Raw genomic sequence first — 18438 nt, forward strand, 5'->3', positions numbered from 1 at the left:
TTTTGAAATGTTTGTAAAGCACCAAAAGACACAATTTAAATAACTTGAATCTGAAACCAATAGTATTTTTTTGTGGCTAATCATCACTACAGTATTTAGATAAATATACCTTTTAAATTTCTTATTTACTATAGTATAAAAAAAGAAGCTTATACTTAAGTTCACTAGACCGCACGGAACTACCATCAAGAACAGCTTATGTGACAACCAAAGAAGTAGGTAACAGTTGTCACATATAGTACAGTCTAGTGCAGTGCTTCTGAACCTTTTTCTAGTGGACGAACCCTTTTCCAAAGTTCAACTTTTCCGCGGAGCCCCTAATTTTAATTTTACATCAAATGTAAATAATTTTTACATAAATTTTTAAGTTTTGAAAGGCTTCGCGGAACCCCATTTCAGAAGCAATGGTATAGTGCTTATTGTCTATTTGTCATGGACAATGACGTTAAACTGTATCCAAGTGGTGTACGACTCGATAACCGAAAGGTTCCTTTGTACACAACTTCCTAGGACCAAATATTTTGAGCGCTATTGAATGGAAAAAATCCAAGCTTTGCTGAAGATAGCCACAATACTTACAAATCAAGTTACACAAAATCTTAATTTTCATTTAGCAATAAACCTCAATTTTTTTATTAAATTACTTATACTTTATTGCTGTTTTATTTGATTTTAACAAATTTAACTTTAGATTTTGTATGTTTTATATGTAAACAAGTATTAAGTAGTTCCTTTAAAAGCATTGCTTAAAACTGAGTTGGAATAGTACAAGTTTTAAACTTGAACTTTCATATAATAGAAATAGCTTAAAAACAGCAAAAACTTTTACTTTTTATAATAGGTCTAAAAAACTTAACGGTATACTAGCAAAATCCACCCGCGTTTAAAATCCACCCGATCAAAATCCACCCACTATTTTTTTCCTTATTTAATAGTTTATGTAATATATTTTTTGCGTTTTTTTTATTTATTTTTAATTTATTTTTACAATCACTGTTACCCCGAACCCTTACCCTCGATCGGCAAGCGGTTCTCGAATTTAACTTGGAGGATTTTGAACACGGGTGGATTTTAATCGCGGATGGATTTTGAACGTGCCCCTTTAGATTATACTAAAGTAAAATTTACTTTTATTATACTAAAGTTTTGCTAGAACCTCGCTTATTTAAGTCCCGCTCAATCCTGTTTAAGTACAAGAATAGATATTTTTGAGCTGAATCATAACATTTACATAAATATTAAGATATAATGGTTGTTGTAAAAACTTGAGTGAAAAGCGTCAATTTCTTTATCGTTTTCGATAAATCTAACGTAATTTAGAATCAAATCAACTTAAAGAAAAACTCAATCATTTTACTGTTATTTAAAGTTGCTCTTGACTTCCATTTAACCATTGAGCAAATAGTAAGCTCAACTGGTATTCTAAACTCTACAATCATAATTTCGGGAACGGGTCAAAATTGCTCGAAGACAAAATTGCACGAGGTTACTAAATTGCACGAGCGGACTAAATTGCACGAAGATACTTTCGCACAAAGACAAATTTGCATGAGGGGACTAAATTACACGAGCACAGAAAATTTCACAATAAAAATTTTGCACCAAGGGTCAATTTTGGACGGAAGGTAATTTTTGCACGAGAGTGAAAAAATTGAAAATATATATGTAAAAAAACAAAAAAAAACTAAAAGATAAATTAACAGAAAATAAGTTACTGACCGAGGGTAAGGGTTAGGGGTAACAGTGATAATAAAAACAAATAAAAAAATAACTAATAAAAATTATTACGAAAAAAATTAATGAACAAAAATAAATTAATTAAAAAGAAAAAAAGCTACCGACCGAGCGTAAAGGTTAGGGGTAATAGTGGTAACAAAAATTTTCTTTTTATGAAAATTGATACAAAAATAAAAAATAAAAATCAATCTTGCAAAATTGTCTGCTCGTGCAAAAATGACCCTTAGTGCAAAAGTATCTTCGTGCAATTTTATCCCCTCGTGCAAAAGTGTCTTCAAGCAAAAGTATCTTCGTGCAAGTTTGTGCTCTCGTTCAATTTTGTACGCTCGTGTAAATATGACAGCTACCCCATAGTTTCAGTAGAAAAATAAGCTATATGAAAAATGTTATTTAAAGTTTTTACATCGGGAAAAGAAGATGTGTTACTAAGCCTATTTTACTATAGATTTTAAGTATTTATATTTACCGATAATATAAGTATTCAGGGTGGTCACAAGTATTGTATAAACCAACTTCAAAATATTGTTGCTTAAGTTTCCACAATGACTATGAACACACTGCTTAAAACTTTAATCTAATAAAATACTTTACTACAAACATATACACGTATATTTGCTATTAGAACCTTTAATTAGCTTTTTATAATTTGACCACAAAAGCTGAGATTTAAAAATACAAGTAATTTTAATTAAAAACTAGAGTTGATTTTTATTCGGCAACAAGTATTAATGAAACTAATTTAGTAGCAAAGTAACAAACTTTTACCATTATAATACAAGTTTAGTATTTGCAACTGATTTTGATTTACAGTAATAAGGTAATAATGAAAAAAAAAATTAAATATTCTACTTAAGACAGACATCATAATTTACACTAACATAACTTTAAACTAGTTTTCAATTTTGAAAAGAAACTCTACTAGTTACTCTGTACTAAATATTTTGAAATATTTTTTTTTATATCTCTGATACTTAATATGTTTTTTAAGTGAACCATTACAGATAGATTTTCAATCGTTTCTTAAATGGTAAATAAAACTCTGTCGTCAGTTTATGTATTTTAGTGAATACTAGTACAACGTTGAAAATTTATTCACATCTGTACTTTAATTTAAAATTTTACATAAAAGATTACCATTAATCCTGAATAGCTTTATTGTTATTATATAAAACCATTTCCTACAAAGTGTTGAAATTTTATTTACTTCTGTATTATAAAACTATTATTTAGATAAACAGTTTTTAGCATTTTATTGAAAAGCTATACTATAATAATTTAAGCTAGACCGTGTCTTCTCAACAGTTTGTGTTCGTAAAGTCTAACAGTTTAAAAGAAATGATAAAATTCAGAGGAGCTCCTATGAGACCAGATGTTGCAGAGGCCAAAACTTTGGTGGATGGCTATGAAGTGGCGATCTTAACTCGACACAGATTGGTTTCTACCAAACTGAACTTGTTCGATCAGGCGCTCAGAGCACAGATAGGTGAGACGGCAAAGGCAAATAATCAGCTATATAAAGCAAGGGTGCCTGATTGGAAAACTATTGGAGTAGTAATATGCTGGAATGGCGAATATTTGGAAAACACATCTCCGTCTGCACATGTTGTCAATTTCGTTCTTGAAGACAAATATAGACGAAAAATAACGTTAAGAAGACCCGCTGGGTATGTGAAATCTGACAGTGAAGATAGTGAAGATCATGTTGACCATCAAGATTAAATTAATGATGAAAATCAAGATAATGGTGAAGATTTATATTTTATAAACTTTTTTTTGTGTTGAATAAGCGCTATGTTCAATGTTTAGTTCTAAGACACTATTGTGTTTTTCTATTTAAAACTGTGTGTTATTAAAGACCCGATTTCAGTTTAATAATAATAAAAAGTTTTCACTTCTAGTTATTTGACGTTGTAATAAATGAAGAAGCATAGTTTATTATTACTTTAAATTAAAAATGATCAAAGTATGATTTGTTACCATAGGTAATTAATCTTGTAATACTGCACGTACGGTTGTGATATCAGACTGAAAGTTATTTTCACAAAATACTGAGTAATTATTTTATGTAGTAAATTTTAAAGTGATTAAATTACAGCTTTTCATTTTTTATTTTTGGAATTAAAACGTTCAGAATATCTTTCCAGAATAGTAGTTTTCTAACCACTGGAGTTAATTCAGATACTACTAAATACGTCACAGATAATTATTAATTGTTAAAACATGAGCTAACATAAAAAGTTCTTGCGGCTTACTGACGAGTTTCAATAACAACGAAACCCGGGTCTCAGTCTTCCGAAAGCTTGTAGTGTGATGAACGAATTAGTATGATCAAACTTTTGTATAAATATAACTTTTTACGTTTGATATAATTAAAGAATAAACTATTTTACTTCAGTAATTTTACTATTTTACTTGTAGTGTGTAATAGACGAGGCCGGGGGTCGGTAAATTGTGACTCGCCAAGCAAAAACTTGTGGCCTGCGACCTTCTTTCTATCTTATATAAACTTAATGCACAAGAATTTTTTAGATTTTTTATATAAAAAATACAATCATTTTGCTTTATTTACAAACTTTGCTCCTTTTTATTTATTGTTTATTGGACAATAAAAAAACGCGCTCAAATAGTTTGGTCTAAGGACCCGGTGTACGAAAAAACATTTAGGTTCAAGTTTTTTTTTTGTTACACAGCTACTGTTGTACAACATCTTTTTATTTTCAGTTTAGAATTTTCAAAAAAGCTTTTGACCGTGAAGAAGTTTATCTTTTGATATGCCCCGCAAAGAATTTTTTTTTGTAGATCTGGCCTCTAACTCATTTAAGGCTGCCGACTTCTGTACATTAATTAATAATCTTAATTTGAGTTCTGTTTAGTTTAGAGCAAGATTTGGCAAACTGCGGCCCGTCAATGTATCTTTTGAATAAAAGATACTTTTAAACAAGTTTCTTCTGGCAATGTTTCACAATAAAGATCCTGAAAAAAAAAAATTATAGCTGCTCTATTATAGTTTATTTTATCAGATTTTTGGTTTAAAATAGTAATTTTTGCTGAATATTTTTATTTATTCAAAATACTGCGACTCGCGGATTTCGTTTTTCTATACATTGCGGCCAGTGATCAACTTCTTCAAGGATAATTGGTCCATTACTTATCAATTCAGCCGACCCCTGATTTAAGTTGATTAAACAGTATATCTTATTTTTAGTTAGAGTTTAGTTTAGATTTAGAGTAGTTCAGTACAAATTAAACTTCAGTCTAGATAAGTAAAATTTAATATTACGTCATAATAAAGTTTTTAAATTTTTAAACTAAAGTTTATCTTTATGTTTTGTATTTAGTATGATAATAAACAAGACTAGTTTTCTTTAACACTTGTTTTATTTTACTTCTAGTTTTATGCAAAACCACTGTTTTTACAAATAGTTTCTCTATATTCAGACTAACTTATTACGTATTGACAAATTCATGTAAGCTAGTAATTGTCTTACTATAAGTTAGTGAGTCTTACTTAAACTCTTTATTATTTTTTTGTTTAAAACCTTCTACATTGAATTTTTATTCAACCTTTTTTATTCATAAACAGTTGAACGATTGTTTTATTACTATAAAGCAAGTTTTCACCGTTTTTACCTTACTTTCTACTAATTCTTATAGGGTTCTTTACTAATGAAGCTTTTTTATATAAAGCTTGTAAGCTTTTTGAAAAAAATAAGTTTTAAAGCTTTTACGTCTTATAAGCATGTTGAACAGAGAAGACAGAAGGTAGATGACTCTACTAAATAAACAAACAATACTAGGTTGTCAGCTTTGAAAAACAGTTACAAGTTTCAACAGATGTAAAGAAATAGCATAATATTATGTAGTATAATTTTTTTCTGATAAATAACTTTATCTTTATAGCAAAGAACTTATATTTATTTAACAAACTTTCGATATAATTATATTTTTGCTGGAAATCTCTGCTCAATTTGTGCAAAAACTTTTTTATAAATAAATGACCCTATAGACTTCAATCTTCTAAACTACACTTGATTCTTTAAGTAATCATTAGAATAACGCTTAAAAGCCATTTTAACTTCTAATAAGCTCTTTATATTCTCGTGATTTAAATTAAATACGTTTTTCTCCAAGAGACAAACTGCTTCATGGCTTATGATCTAAGCATTGGTGAAGTTTTTTTCTGTAGCTGTTATTTCAGATGCTTAAAATTTGAATGTTTCGAAATTTAAAGCTTACTGCTGGGAGTTTTCGGATGAGACCTTTCTCAACCTTCTTCTCGAGGAAGCTCATTTGACGCTAGTTATTGGATTCGGAAGCACCGATCTCCAAGTTTTGATTTACTTTTTTCTTTTTTCACTTCTACTTTACCATTTCTTTGACAGACTTCTCAGATATTAAGCCTTTTTCATCTTCCACAAACTTTTCGCAGGAATCAGTTCCCTTCAACGCAGTCTTTCTAAAGCTTCGTCATGATCAACTCTCTTTCCAGCACTTTACGACTTTATTTATTATCTGGTAATCTCTTCTTGAGTACCATTCTGCTGGTTTCAGCTGAAGACTTTTTAAGCTGTTTTTTCGGCATCATTTTGTTGAAAAACAAACTTCAACATCTCCAGTTACTTTGTCAGGTTCGCATTGTACGTTTCCAGTTCACCATTCTGTTTTTCCAATTTGGGACTTCTTAAGATCAGCGTCACGTGATCTTTCTTCCCCGGCCTTCTACTAAACTCCCCTTCATTTTGTACCCCTCAGGTCCTTACAAAACAATATTCATATTCCTCGACCTTCTTTTTGAGGAAGCTCATTTGACGCTCGTTATTTGATTCGAGAACATCGATCTCATGAGTCATTCTATGCATTGTTTTCTATTTCACCATTTTTTAGCAGACTTTTTCAACCTTTCTGTTTTTCGGCATCTTTGACCTTTTCCAGAAGTTTGACGCGGATTTTGCTCGTGTCTTCAAGAGCTTGCTGTGCTTCTTCGACTTCCAGCTGTTGGTCAGCGATCAGCTTGCTCTTTATTTTCCTCCTGGAGGTTTGCAGAGCATCTTCCTGAGCAGAGACTCGATCCCTGAGGGCGGAGACGTTAAGTTGGAGAACGTTGTTTTAGAAAGCAGTATACAACTTTTAGATTTATGTGGATTTGATCTCCGAGACTTCCTCATCTTCTTCTCTAGTAATTTAATCTGACTTTTTTTGTTTTACTCGACAGCGTCGATCTCCAAGCGGTGAGCCGACTGTTGGTTTGTTTGTTCCCTGGTGGAAAATTGCTAAATCTTCTTCACAACTATCTACTTCACTCTCATCAGAATTCTCTTTTTCATTTTCTTCACAGACCTAACAAGGAGTTTAGGATCGTGGTCATCTTCAACTCGAGATCTTTGTATTTGGCCTTATAAGCTTCCGTCAGTCGGGCTTCGTGAGCAGAAAGAGCTTCGGCAGCTTTGAGCTTCAAACTGACGTTTTTGACCTTCTTCTGCCTCAACTCTTGCTTTAGTGCAGTCTTGAATCCGGCGTTCTTGCTTGCTTTAAGTTGTTTTTGATTGCATTTTTACTTGCTTGGACATCATATCGATTTTTACGCTTTGTCTTCAAACTTAATTTTTAAACAACCCGATCTTTAAACAAAAGTTTTAAATCGTTTTATTTGATGAGCTTCTCATTCGCCAGCCGGACTTCCTTTCGGCTTCAAAATTGTGTTTTTTGCAATTTACTACCTCAGTTCTTGCTTAAGCTTATAGAAAACAAAATAATGCGTAAATTACCTTAAATCTATTCCTTTTTGTATTGGATTTCCTTCTAGTCTTTTTTCTATATCATTTTTCGATTTCTTTAAATCTTTCAGTTTTTTGGATATCCTAAAGTTTATTTGCTAAATCTTAGATTTGAATCCGGCAAATGAAACTTTTTTGAGTTGTTCTTTTATGAAACTCATTGCCGCTCGTGTTTTGATTAAAAAGAGATGAGCCTTGATTTCATTTTTCCCTAGAAGTCATCTTGGACCTTTGTTTCGTTCTTATTGAATCTCGTCAGTCACAACAACCGAAAAATTGCTACGATCAAAACATTTTATTAGCTGGAGCTTGTCTCACGGCATAAAAAAGTCCAAGCTTAGGCTCTGAAGACTTTCGTTGATTTTAAACAAATATAATAGACTCACTTTTTCTTCAAGGTCACAATATCATCACATTATTTTTTCGACACAGTCGGCTACCTAGTTGTCCTGTTGAAAAACTACTTTTAAAAATTTTTAAGTCATGTTTACGTATCTGGTTTTCTTTTTCTTAAATTTTGACAGCGATCAAATAACTAATTACAGTAGCCGGGAGTTGGCAGACGAGAGTTTCTCTATCTGCTCTGAAAATTCATCTGACGCTTTTGATTTTACTCCAGAGCGTCGGTCTCCAAGCAATGGATCCGACTGTTGGCTTTCTTGATCCTTACTTGAAGTCGTCTCTCAGTATTCATAAATCATACTCAATTTCTTTTATAACATGCTGCACAACAGCAGCTGGCTCTTCAGCGTATAGACTCACTCATTTTTCTTAATATCTCCTTCGACACATACTTTTCAGTCGGCTCCTCAGTTGTCCTGTTGACAAATAACTTTTAATAATATTTAAGTTAGTTTTACTTATCTGGTTTTCTTTTCATTAACTTTTGACAGCGATCTAATAAATAGTCACAGTAGCCGGTAGTTTTTAGACGAGAGTTTCTCTATCTTCTTCTCGAGTAAACTCGTCTTACGTTATTTGATTTTAATTTAAAGCGTCGATCTCCATGCGATGAGTTAGCTTGCGATCTTAGCTTCAGTGGAAAGTTAATAAGCTTCTTCACAGCCATCTGCTTCACTCTCATCAAAATTATCTTCTTCATTTTTCTAATGGACCTGGTCGACCGTTGCTGCTCTATCTTGGCGGTCAGACCTGCCAAAGGGTTTAGGATCGTGGTCATCTTCAACTCGAGATCTTTGTACTTGATCTGATGACATTCGTCCGTTAGCCGGGTTTCATGAGCAGCGAGAATTTTGGCAGCTTTCAGTTTCAAACTAACGTTTTTGACCTTTTTCTACCTTAATTCTTTTCATTTTTTAAAAGATCGCTGTTTTTCTGTGGAAATAGATAATTCTTATACTTTTTAAAGCAATTCCTTAGCGAGAGATATTTGTCTTTCGCAGCATTGCTTATTTATTTTATCCTAAACTTTGTATTACTTTTAAACATTTTTACTAAATTTTGAACAAAGTTTTTTAAGTAAGATTTAGCAGCAGCTAATTATTTTATTATACGGAATTCAGGTCAATTTCTGCTTGTTTTACAATAATTTCAGATTCCTCTAGTATAGGGGTGGGCAACGTACGGCCCGCGGGCCGGATCCGGCCCGCTAGGCATTTTAAAAATTTATATGAAATCCGACAAGCCAATGTAGTTATTACAAAATTTGTACAAAACCTCTTTCGAATTGTTTTCACAAAACTGAAAGACTTTGACCCTGAAAACGTTTTTAAAAATGGCTTTTTATTTTTGTGGTGAAATAACACCACTTTGTTATGGTATGTTATTTTGGTTTAAGTCAGTTGAAGCAATCCTTTATCAAATTACCCCAAAAATATTTGTATGCTGAAATAACTTTCTTGATGATCCAAACTATTCAATTCATCTTCATAAACAATGGACGTATAAAAAATTGCTGTCTTGCCTAGATGTGTAGTGAGTTGATTTTATAAATGTTTTTTTTTTTTTCCATTCAAACATTGGCAATTATTTTGAGTTAAACTGCTTTACATTTTAGTAAAATATTCAAAGTTGAGACAACAGTTTGCACTCTTTTCTGATATTGATTTTTAACTATGGACTTTTTGATTAATTAAATGGTCAAGTTTAGTGATAACCAGATTTTGACATTATTTCAAAATAATATCTCATTGATTTCAAGTATGATTTGTTTGAAAATTTATCTGTGTATGTTTGTAGTAATAGTTTACAATCTAGTAAAATTTTGAATAATAGTTGTTAAATTTTAAAAGCAAAATACAAGAAAGTTTCTTATGAATATTAACATTACTTATGAAATATGTTTTTTTTTTTTGAGAAATTTTGCCTCACACTGAGACTACTAAATAACTCTGGCTAGTCTAAAGTTCTCTAAAAACTCAGCCAACTTAGGATATTTTTATAAATGGCAGGCAAAATTATATGGTTTGGTTATTATAATTTTCAATTTTGTTCTCATTAAGTTTTTTATTTGAAGTTATTAGGTATTTAACATTGGTAAATGCTTAATTTTTCAAACTTGGATGATATCAAGTTTTGATTTGACTTTTCTTTTAAACTCAGACTTGTTTTTGTTCAACCAGTTATTTTTATTTTCAAAAAGAGTTTCAATCCTATTATAACTTGGAATAAATAAAAATATATTGCAAGATGTTTAATATTTATAGATTTGTTTTAACTCCTTTAGATTGTAGTATCCAATTAGTTATTTAATCTATAATATTGAAAAAACCATGAACTTGAAAGATTTGGCAAAGTTAAATTTTATTGCCAACAACTTAGTACTTAAAAGATAACAAGATATAACCCTAACAATTTGAGGACAATTGTTTTGACTCTAAAAGTGGAAACCCTGCACTGTATACTATGAATTTAATTTAAATAAACATTGTTTTGATTTTTACTCTAAATATATGTGGATCAATAAGCTGAATCACAATTCAACTTATTTAGCATAGTAATATATATTTGAGAACAATTTTAAGTTTTACTTATATTCATTAAATATACTTTTCAATTTATGTTTGCTGTTGCCTAACAGTCAAGACACTCAGGATAATTTATAATTTTTATAATCTCAAAATGACACAGTACAACTTAGGATGCTCCAAAGTTGACACACATTCTGGGTACTCAAGATAATTCAGAATATTTTAAGGTTTCTGAAAATCTTTATATGACTCAGTTTAACTCAGAATATTTTGAATTTGATTTTTAAACTCAGGCTGCCCATAGTAATTTTTTCTATAAAAATTTCAGGATATTTTAAGATTTCTGAAGTTACCAGTTTTTTCTAGATTTTAAATGAGATTCAGTTGAATTTATTTCAATATGTTATTAGTTTGTAACTAACTTTGTTAAATTACTTTAGTTTTATTAGTTTTGAAAAGTTTTTAAACTTTTTAAGGATAACCCAGGACAGTTTGTAGTCACTCAGGACAGTTTTTTTTTTACTAGAAATAGTTTAAACAATTCTAAAAATCTTAAGCCAGTTTCATTTTTCTAAATTTTGTATGAGATTTAGTTTCAATGCTTTGTTTTATAATTAATTTTCTTGAAAAAAATAATTTTTATAAATTAAAAAATTAAGGATTAAAAAAAATCACGACAATTAAAGGTCACTCAAGAAAGTTTATTTTACTAAAAGAGTAGCACATCTGTTGCTAGTTGAAACCCCTCTTTGTAGTCAATATTGATACAGATTTTTTGTTGAGAACTTAAAATTGAGTATATGAATAAGATTATGAATATCTAAAAAATAATATTCATGATTTCCCTTATTTTGGTTTACTAACTGTAACCATTGTTTTTTGTATATATTGGTATCGATTTTCCATAAGGCTTTTAATCCTTATTACAAAGTAATCCTTTTTATTAAAGTATTTATAAGCTTACATTTATCTTTTTGTACTTAGTGAGTAAACAAGAAATACTTAGCAGTGTATTACAAACAGATTTGTTTTATTTTACCATAAGTTTCAGTGGTCCTTTAATAATCAAGAGTTTTAATTTTTGATTTTATGTGTATACATAAGTAGTTAAATAAAAATTAATTTGAGGTCAGTTTGCTGAATTTCAAATTTCTATACAAATTGGAAAACTAGTATAAAATTTTGTGTGTATTAAGATTTTAAGTTTTATAACAAATATTTATGGACTAACTATGTAACTATTTAAAAAAAAGAACTGTTATGAGTAATCTTGTAAAACTTAGTTTTCAATTTAAGTATGATGTGTAAGTCAGTATTTTTTGTGTTTCTTGGTTATAACAAAAACTGCCCATCAGAAGTTTAATTAATTTTACATGAAATTTTAAAGTAAAATACAAAAAAATTTTTGTTTTAATGAACATTGTAATATATTTTATTGAGAACTTATTCATTGGTTATACAACTAAATTTAGTGGTTACCTTTTGATAGAAATTTATTAAAAAGTAAAAAAAATATTAGTTTTGTTTTTAGTATTTTTTGTGTTTGTTGATAACAATGACTGTTTTTCATTAGATAAATTATTAGTTTAGGTATTCATGATAAAAAATGTATCTTTTTTTTAAAGTCTATAAGTACTTCATTAAATTATATACTTTTTGCAATTTGAGGTTATATTCAAAATCTTAAGCAGTATATCATATACAGATAAGTTTTATTTCTTTTATTAATGATTCTATTTTGCAAGTAAGTATTTAATGTTTTTGTTAGTGCTATTCTAGTTTAACTAAATTAGTGAAAGTACATGTTTTGTTAACTTGATTTTTAAAACTTAAAGTTATTTATTAACATAATACAGTATAAGTTGAAACAAAAGCATTTTATCAGATTATGGTAAATATATTACACTTTGAAATTTAGGCAATTTGTTAAACTTTGTTATGTAAGTCTTGAAAGTTAGAAAAAATTAAGATGAATTTTTAATTAGATGATATTGTTTCTTTATTTAATTGTGTCTTCAGATAAATATTTTGATTTAAATATAATTGTTACATTTCTTTATACTCATGGTGTATAGAAATTTTATAGAAATTTATAACTTAAAATTTTATAATCATGGATAGCCCAAAGAAACGAAAAATTGATTTAGCATGTCGAGTATTCAATAAAGACTGGATGTCAAGGTATTTCTTTACACAAGTTGGAAACAATGCAGTTTGTTTGCTGTGTAGTCAAACTGTTTCTGTAAATAAAAAATACAACGTAAGTCGTCATTATCGACTCAAACATCTTGACTATGGAAAGAATTTGTCAGTAGAGGAACGGGAAGCTAGAGCAAAAGAGCTTGACAAAAAACTAGCAAGACAGCAAAATGTTTTTTTAAAAAGTAAATCAGCCGAGGAAGCTTCAACTCGCGCCAGTTTTTTGGTTTCATACAACATTGCTAAACATTGTAAACCATTTAGCGATGGTGAGTTTTTTAAAAAGTGTATGCTTGATGTGGCTGATGAAGTCTGTCCCCAGTCCAGAAAGAAGTTTGAAGGAGTGAGTTTGTCAAGACGAACTGTTGCTCGCCGCATTGAAGCTATTGGTGAAGACCTGACTTCACAATTTAAAATGCGTGTACCTTCATTTCGGTATTTTTCATTGGCATTAGATGAGAGTACAGACATTGGCGACACTGCACAGCTGCTTGTCTTTGTGCGAGCAATTTCAGAAAATTTCGATATCACAGAAGAATTGCTGTCAATGAAAGGCACAACTACTGGGAAAGATATTTACCAATGTGTGGAGAATGCAATTTGTAAAATGAACTTATCATGGGAGAATATGGTAAGTGTCACTACAGATGGCTGTCCAGCACTAACAGGAAAAAATGTTGGCTTGCTAAAAAGACTTAGTGACAAAGTTGCAGAGGTTGGCTGCGGAAAGGAATTGATATTTTTACACTGCATAATACACCAGGAGGTGTTATGTAGAAAAGTTCTCAAAATGCAGCATGTAGTTAATCCAGTTGTAAAGATAGTTAACTTCATTAGAGCAAAGGGGCTCAATCACAGGCAATTCAAAACGCTTCTCGAAAATTCCGACTCTGACCACAATGATATTCCATATCATACAGCTGTACGCTGGTTGAGTTTAGGTAAAGTTTTGGACCGCGTTTGGGAATTAAAACCGCAAATACGACAATTTTTAGAGATAAAAGGTAAACAAAACGATTTTCCTCAGTTCGAAAATACGGAATGGCTTTCAGATTTTGCATTCATGGTTGACTTGTTTGGGCATATGAACGAGCTGAATACCAAACTGCTGGGGAAAGATACTTTTGCCTATGAATTGTACTTCGTAGTAAAGGCATTTAGACTAAAGTTAAAACTTTTCTCTCGTCATCTCAATGAGAACAACTTTACCCATTTTGCAAAACTTGAGACTACAGAACCATCAGTGATTACAATGAAAAAGTATAACAACATCATAGTCTCACTTGATAATGAGTTTGGCCGTCGTTTTGCGGACTTTCAACAACTTAGTGAAGAGTTTGACATAGTGTCATCACCATTGACGTTTGACACCGAAAATGCACCTGGTAATGTACAGTTAGAACTAATTGAACTACAATGCGACAGTACACTAAAAGAAAAGTTCAAAACTGAACGAATTGACAGATTTTATGCCTTACTGAACAAGTCAAAATTTGTTAATTTAAAAAAGATGGCAATGAAGTTACTTGTTCTGTTTGGTTCTACATATATTTGTGAACAAACATTCTCAACCATGAATATAAACAAGAGTAAGCTGCGCTCTAATCTTACTGATTCGAACCTTACTGAGAATTTCTACTTCTAACATATTACCAGATATTAAGCAACTTGTCAAAAACTTTGATGATCCACAAATGTCTCATTGACTTCTTTTTCGTGTAACTATTCTTGCTAAAATATTCAAACTTTACATTAAAAATATTATGTGACAGTTTTAGGTGTTAGTTTTTCGTTTATTAATATTTTCTTAACGAAATTGATCTTAATCTGAAAGTCTGTTAAATTTTAATGTTTATCATGTTAAAAATATTAACTAACCTATTTTCATTTTATTATTTCGTTATTTTATGTTAATACTTTTGTAAAAGTATTTTAGATGCAATGTTTGATAGCATTATTTTTTAAGTACAGAACTTTGTTAAACTACATAAGTTGTTCAAAACTGTTTTATATTTTGAAAGTTAAGTATTAAAATTTTAAGTTAAAGTAATTTTTATCTAAATTTAACTGTTTTGTAAATAAGTTGGTATAAAAATTTAAATCAAACATATAATTTTATTTGCTCTTAGTAGATTTTTAGATAGATTTTATGTACAATTGAGCAAGCTAAAGTTTGTCAACTTCACAAGATGTCCATGAAACCAGTTGTTTTGTTCGAGACTTCATACATTTGAAGACAAACATTTCCGACCTTAGACATCTTTAAGGATAAGCTAATTTCATACCGAATCAGTATTCCAGTGCACTTGCAGATTTTTCCAAACCGTCATGCAACTTCTAAACAACTCTAATAGATTATCAACCTTAAGTGTTTCATCTGCATCTTTTAATTTTTTTTCGCTTTTTATGGTAAAACTGTTTATTATATAAGATTTATTTGTTGTTTTGATACTTTTATACGTGCAAAAATTTGTAATGAATCTTTATAAGTTTATTTAAATTAAAAGGTAGTAGTCTAGCACCGTAATGTAAGTAAACTTCTGAATAATATTATTAATGTAAACTCCAGCCAAGAATTGTAAAAATTAGATAGTTTCGAATAGTTAACAATTTTTTTAATGTTACAGCTTGTAATGTTAGGCTCGAGTAACTTATAGTAAGTAAATTATTGTTTTTATAAGATTAAGTAGTATTAGTTCGGTCCAGAGTTATAATCAATATAGAGTTAATAAAAATTAACATAAAATTTCATACTTGAGAACCTTGGCAATTAATAAAATGATTCAAAATTCTAAAATACTCGATCAATTAGCATCCAGCCGGAACCCAAATCTTTTTTGGGATTAGATTTCATTCGGATCCAGAGCCTTTTCTAAAATAAGTATTTTGCTAGATCCGGATAATATTTTTAAATAAGGATCCGGATCTATAAAAGGATCCAGTTGAATCCTGTAGATCACTTACTCTAAATGCTCCGGCCCGCAGAAGCTTTTTTTTTGTTGATCCGGCCCGTCAATTATTTACGTTGCCCACCCCTACTCTAGTAGTTTCTCATTTTTATTTACTTCCACCAGAAGCTTATTGTCCTCTCTTCAATTGTTTTTTCAGTAGATTTTGGTCTTGAACAACTTCTGCCTGTTGATCAGCTTGCTTGCTTCTTGATTTTTCTTCTGGAGGTTGTTGAAGAGCATCTTCCTAAACAGAGACCGGATTCGTTTGGGATCCTCCGTTGCAGCACCGGGTTCAACCCTGGTGGCTTCCATGGAAGAACTCGCATCAGCGAGCTCTTTTACATTGTCAAATACAAAGTTTAAAGTATGTTGTATTATATTTAATACAAATCTCTCATTTACATGTTTTATATTAATTAGATTCAAGTCTTTTTAGTACACCAGAAACAAAAATAATCTACTTTTTATTTTTGGCTAACTGATTTTTCAAGCCGCATGTTTTCTTCTTCAGCAAGCATCGGATCTCGTTGAAGCTTCCAGCAATGCTGCCAATTTAGCTGTTGAAATATTAGAAAATTATTTTATGTTTTAAGCTTACTTTTCTGGTTTCTTTTTTCTCCTTAACTTTTGACTGGGTTCTAATATAAAAGTTATTAAATAGGCTTAATTTGTTGGTAAAGTATCAGTTAAAAAGTATATCTTTATCATAGCTAAGGGCGTTTAGTTTTATAACAACAATACTTTTTATAAGTAGTTATTGCAAAGTTTTTAAAATAAATTCCATAAACTCATTTGATTGAAATTTCAGTATGTTTACAAAGCAGTATACATGTATTAGATTTAAGGGAGTGGCAGGGAGCTCATTGGACACAAAGTATTCACCTCAAAGTTACTGTTTTTATATGTACAGTAATTTATGTTTCTGTATTCACAACTTTATCTACTATGTACTTATCTTTTCTATTGTACCATTTCTTTAACAGATTTTTCCAACATCCAGCCTTTTAAAATCTTCCTCAACTTTTCTTTCACACGAGTCAGTTCCTCATCAGCACAGTCTTTCTCACGCTCCTTCATGCACAACTCTTTTGCAAGAACTTCGCCATTATTATTAGTTTTATAGCAATCTCTTCTCGAGTAGTTTACCCTCGCGATCCAATAGCGTTCATCTCTATGAAGATGGCTATGAGACTATATTCTGCTGCTTTCATCAGAAGACACTTCAAGCTGTTTTTCTGCATTTTCCACCTCATTCAGAAGTTTGACGAGGTTCTTACTCGTGTCTTGAAGATTTCACTGTGCTTCTTAGATTTCTAGCTGTCGGTCAGCTTGCTTGATTTTCCTTCTAGAGGTTGCTGAAGAGCAACTTCCTGTGCAGAGACTTGATTCCTGTGACTAGATATCGATGTTGTCCTCCGAGTCACTTCCACGGAAGAATTCGCAGCAGCGATTTATTTCTAGATACATTATCAAATACATAGCTTAAAATCTGTTGTATTTTATTGAATACAAATCTCTCATTTTAGTTGTTGTTTTCTTCCTAACTTCTTTATTGATTAGTTTGAAATCTTTTTGTCAGCTAGAAACGAAAAACTCTCCACTTTCTTTTATTCTATTTTGACTATTAATTTTGAAGAATGTCGTTTTATTTTGTACTTTTTCAAGCTGCGCGTTTTTTTCCTCACCGAGCATCGGATAATCTTCTTCTCAAGCGCTTGCTGCTGCCAAAGTAGCCGTTAAAGTATTATTATTAGTTTTAAGAACTTACATATATGTTTTACTTTTCTTAACTTTTGACAGGTATCTAATAAACAGTCACTGTAGCCGGTATTGACAGACGAGAGTTCATCTTTTTCTCTAACATTTCACTCGGAAGCATCTCCAGGCAGTGAGCTCCATGTTGGCTTATGATCTTAGCTTGAGAAAGTTTCTGCAGTTTGTCCACCTTGGCGGTAATACCTTGTAATGAGTTTAGGCTCGCAGTCACCTTCAACTCGAGATCTTTGTATTTGAACTGATGAGCTTTCTCGTCGTCCGCCAGCGGGCTTTAGGAGCAGCGAGATTTTTGGCAGCTTCAAACTGAATTCAGGAAGCAACACTGAAATGATTTATTTCCGCTCACGTCTTAATAGAGCTCTACAAAACGCCACCCAATAAGAAATTCTGTTGAGGATATTCGAAAGAAAAGCGAGGGTTTATGTTTAATTAATTCTTCAGCGAGCTTGATTAGGAGGCAAAATGCAGATGATCAATGGATGAAGGTGCCACAGAATCAACCACTTAAGTTCAGCGAAATAACCGCAGGAACAAGTAAATGTTGCCGGAAGAAGAACGGAATAAGCTTTTATCTTCACAACTGAAAGATTTTCACGATTACCTTAACTAAGAATGTGGTTCAAAGAAATAAAGACTTAAGATTCACAAGTATATATTTTTACTTCCATTTTTTACTTTAAAATTAAGTCTCATAGGATTTTTATAAATATTTATACGTCTTTAAATCAGTGGTTGTCAAGGTGTAGACTAGTGTACACAAAACTTTTTTTGGGGTGCACGAAATTTTTAGGGTACACGAAACATATCTAGGGGTACACGAAATTTTGAGATTACAAAAAAAAACATAGAGTTAGATTAAGTATGTAGTTAATATTTAATAAAGTATTTGAAGAATACTGAACTGGGGATTTTGTAGTCATTGCGGAGAAGTGTTCAATTAAAAAGTATGTACGACAAAGCCATATAACTAAAATATCATTGTGAAAATAAGGTAAAACAAATAAAGAGAATCAAATAAAAATTTTCAGCTTCAGTTGTTAAATGGTTTGCATGTAAATACAAACTGAGTTA

General features: G+C 30.8%; 1 protein-coding gene across 1 annotated transcript; it reads left to right on the forward strand.

Annotated features, from left to right (window-relative positions):
- Nucleotides 1-12554: 12554 nt before the first annotated feature.
- Nucleotides 12555-14285, forward strand: LOC145833158 (general transcription factor II-I repeat domain-containing protein 2-like). Its single transcript, XM_082940359.1, has one exon. It carries the CDS (start codon nucleotides 12555-12557, stop codon nucleotides 14283-14285), a length of 1731 nt encoding a protein of 576 aa, XP_082796485.1.
- Nucleotides 14286-18438: the final 4153 nt, after the last annotated feature.

This window comes from Thalia democratica, chromosome 4, assembly GCF_965202585.1.
Source record: "Thalia democratica chromosome 4, ktThaDemo2.hap1.1, whole genome shotgun sequence".
Taxonomy (NCBI): domain Eukaryota; kingdom Metazoa; phylum Chordata; class Thaliacea; order Salpida; family Salpidae; genus Thalia; species Thalia democratica.

Bases quoted from the DNA above. Each gene is read 5' to 3' on its own strand.
- LOC145833158 (XM_082940359.1), top strand. From the start codon at position 12,555: ATGGATAGCCCAAAGAAACGAAAAATTGATTTAGCATGTCGAGTATTC.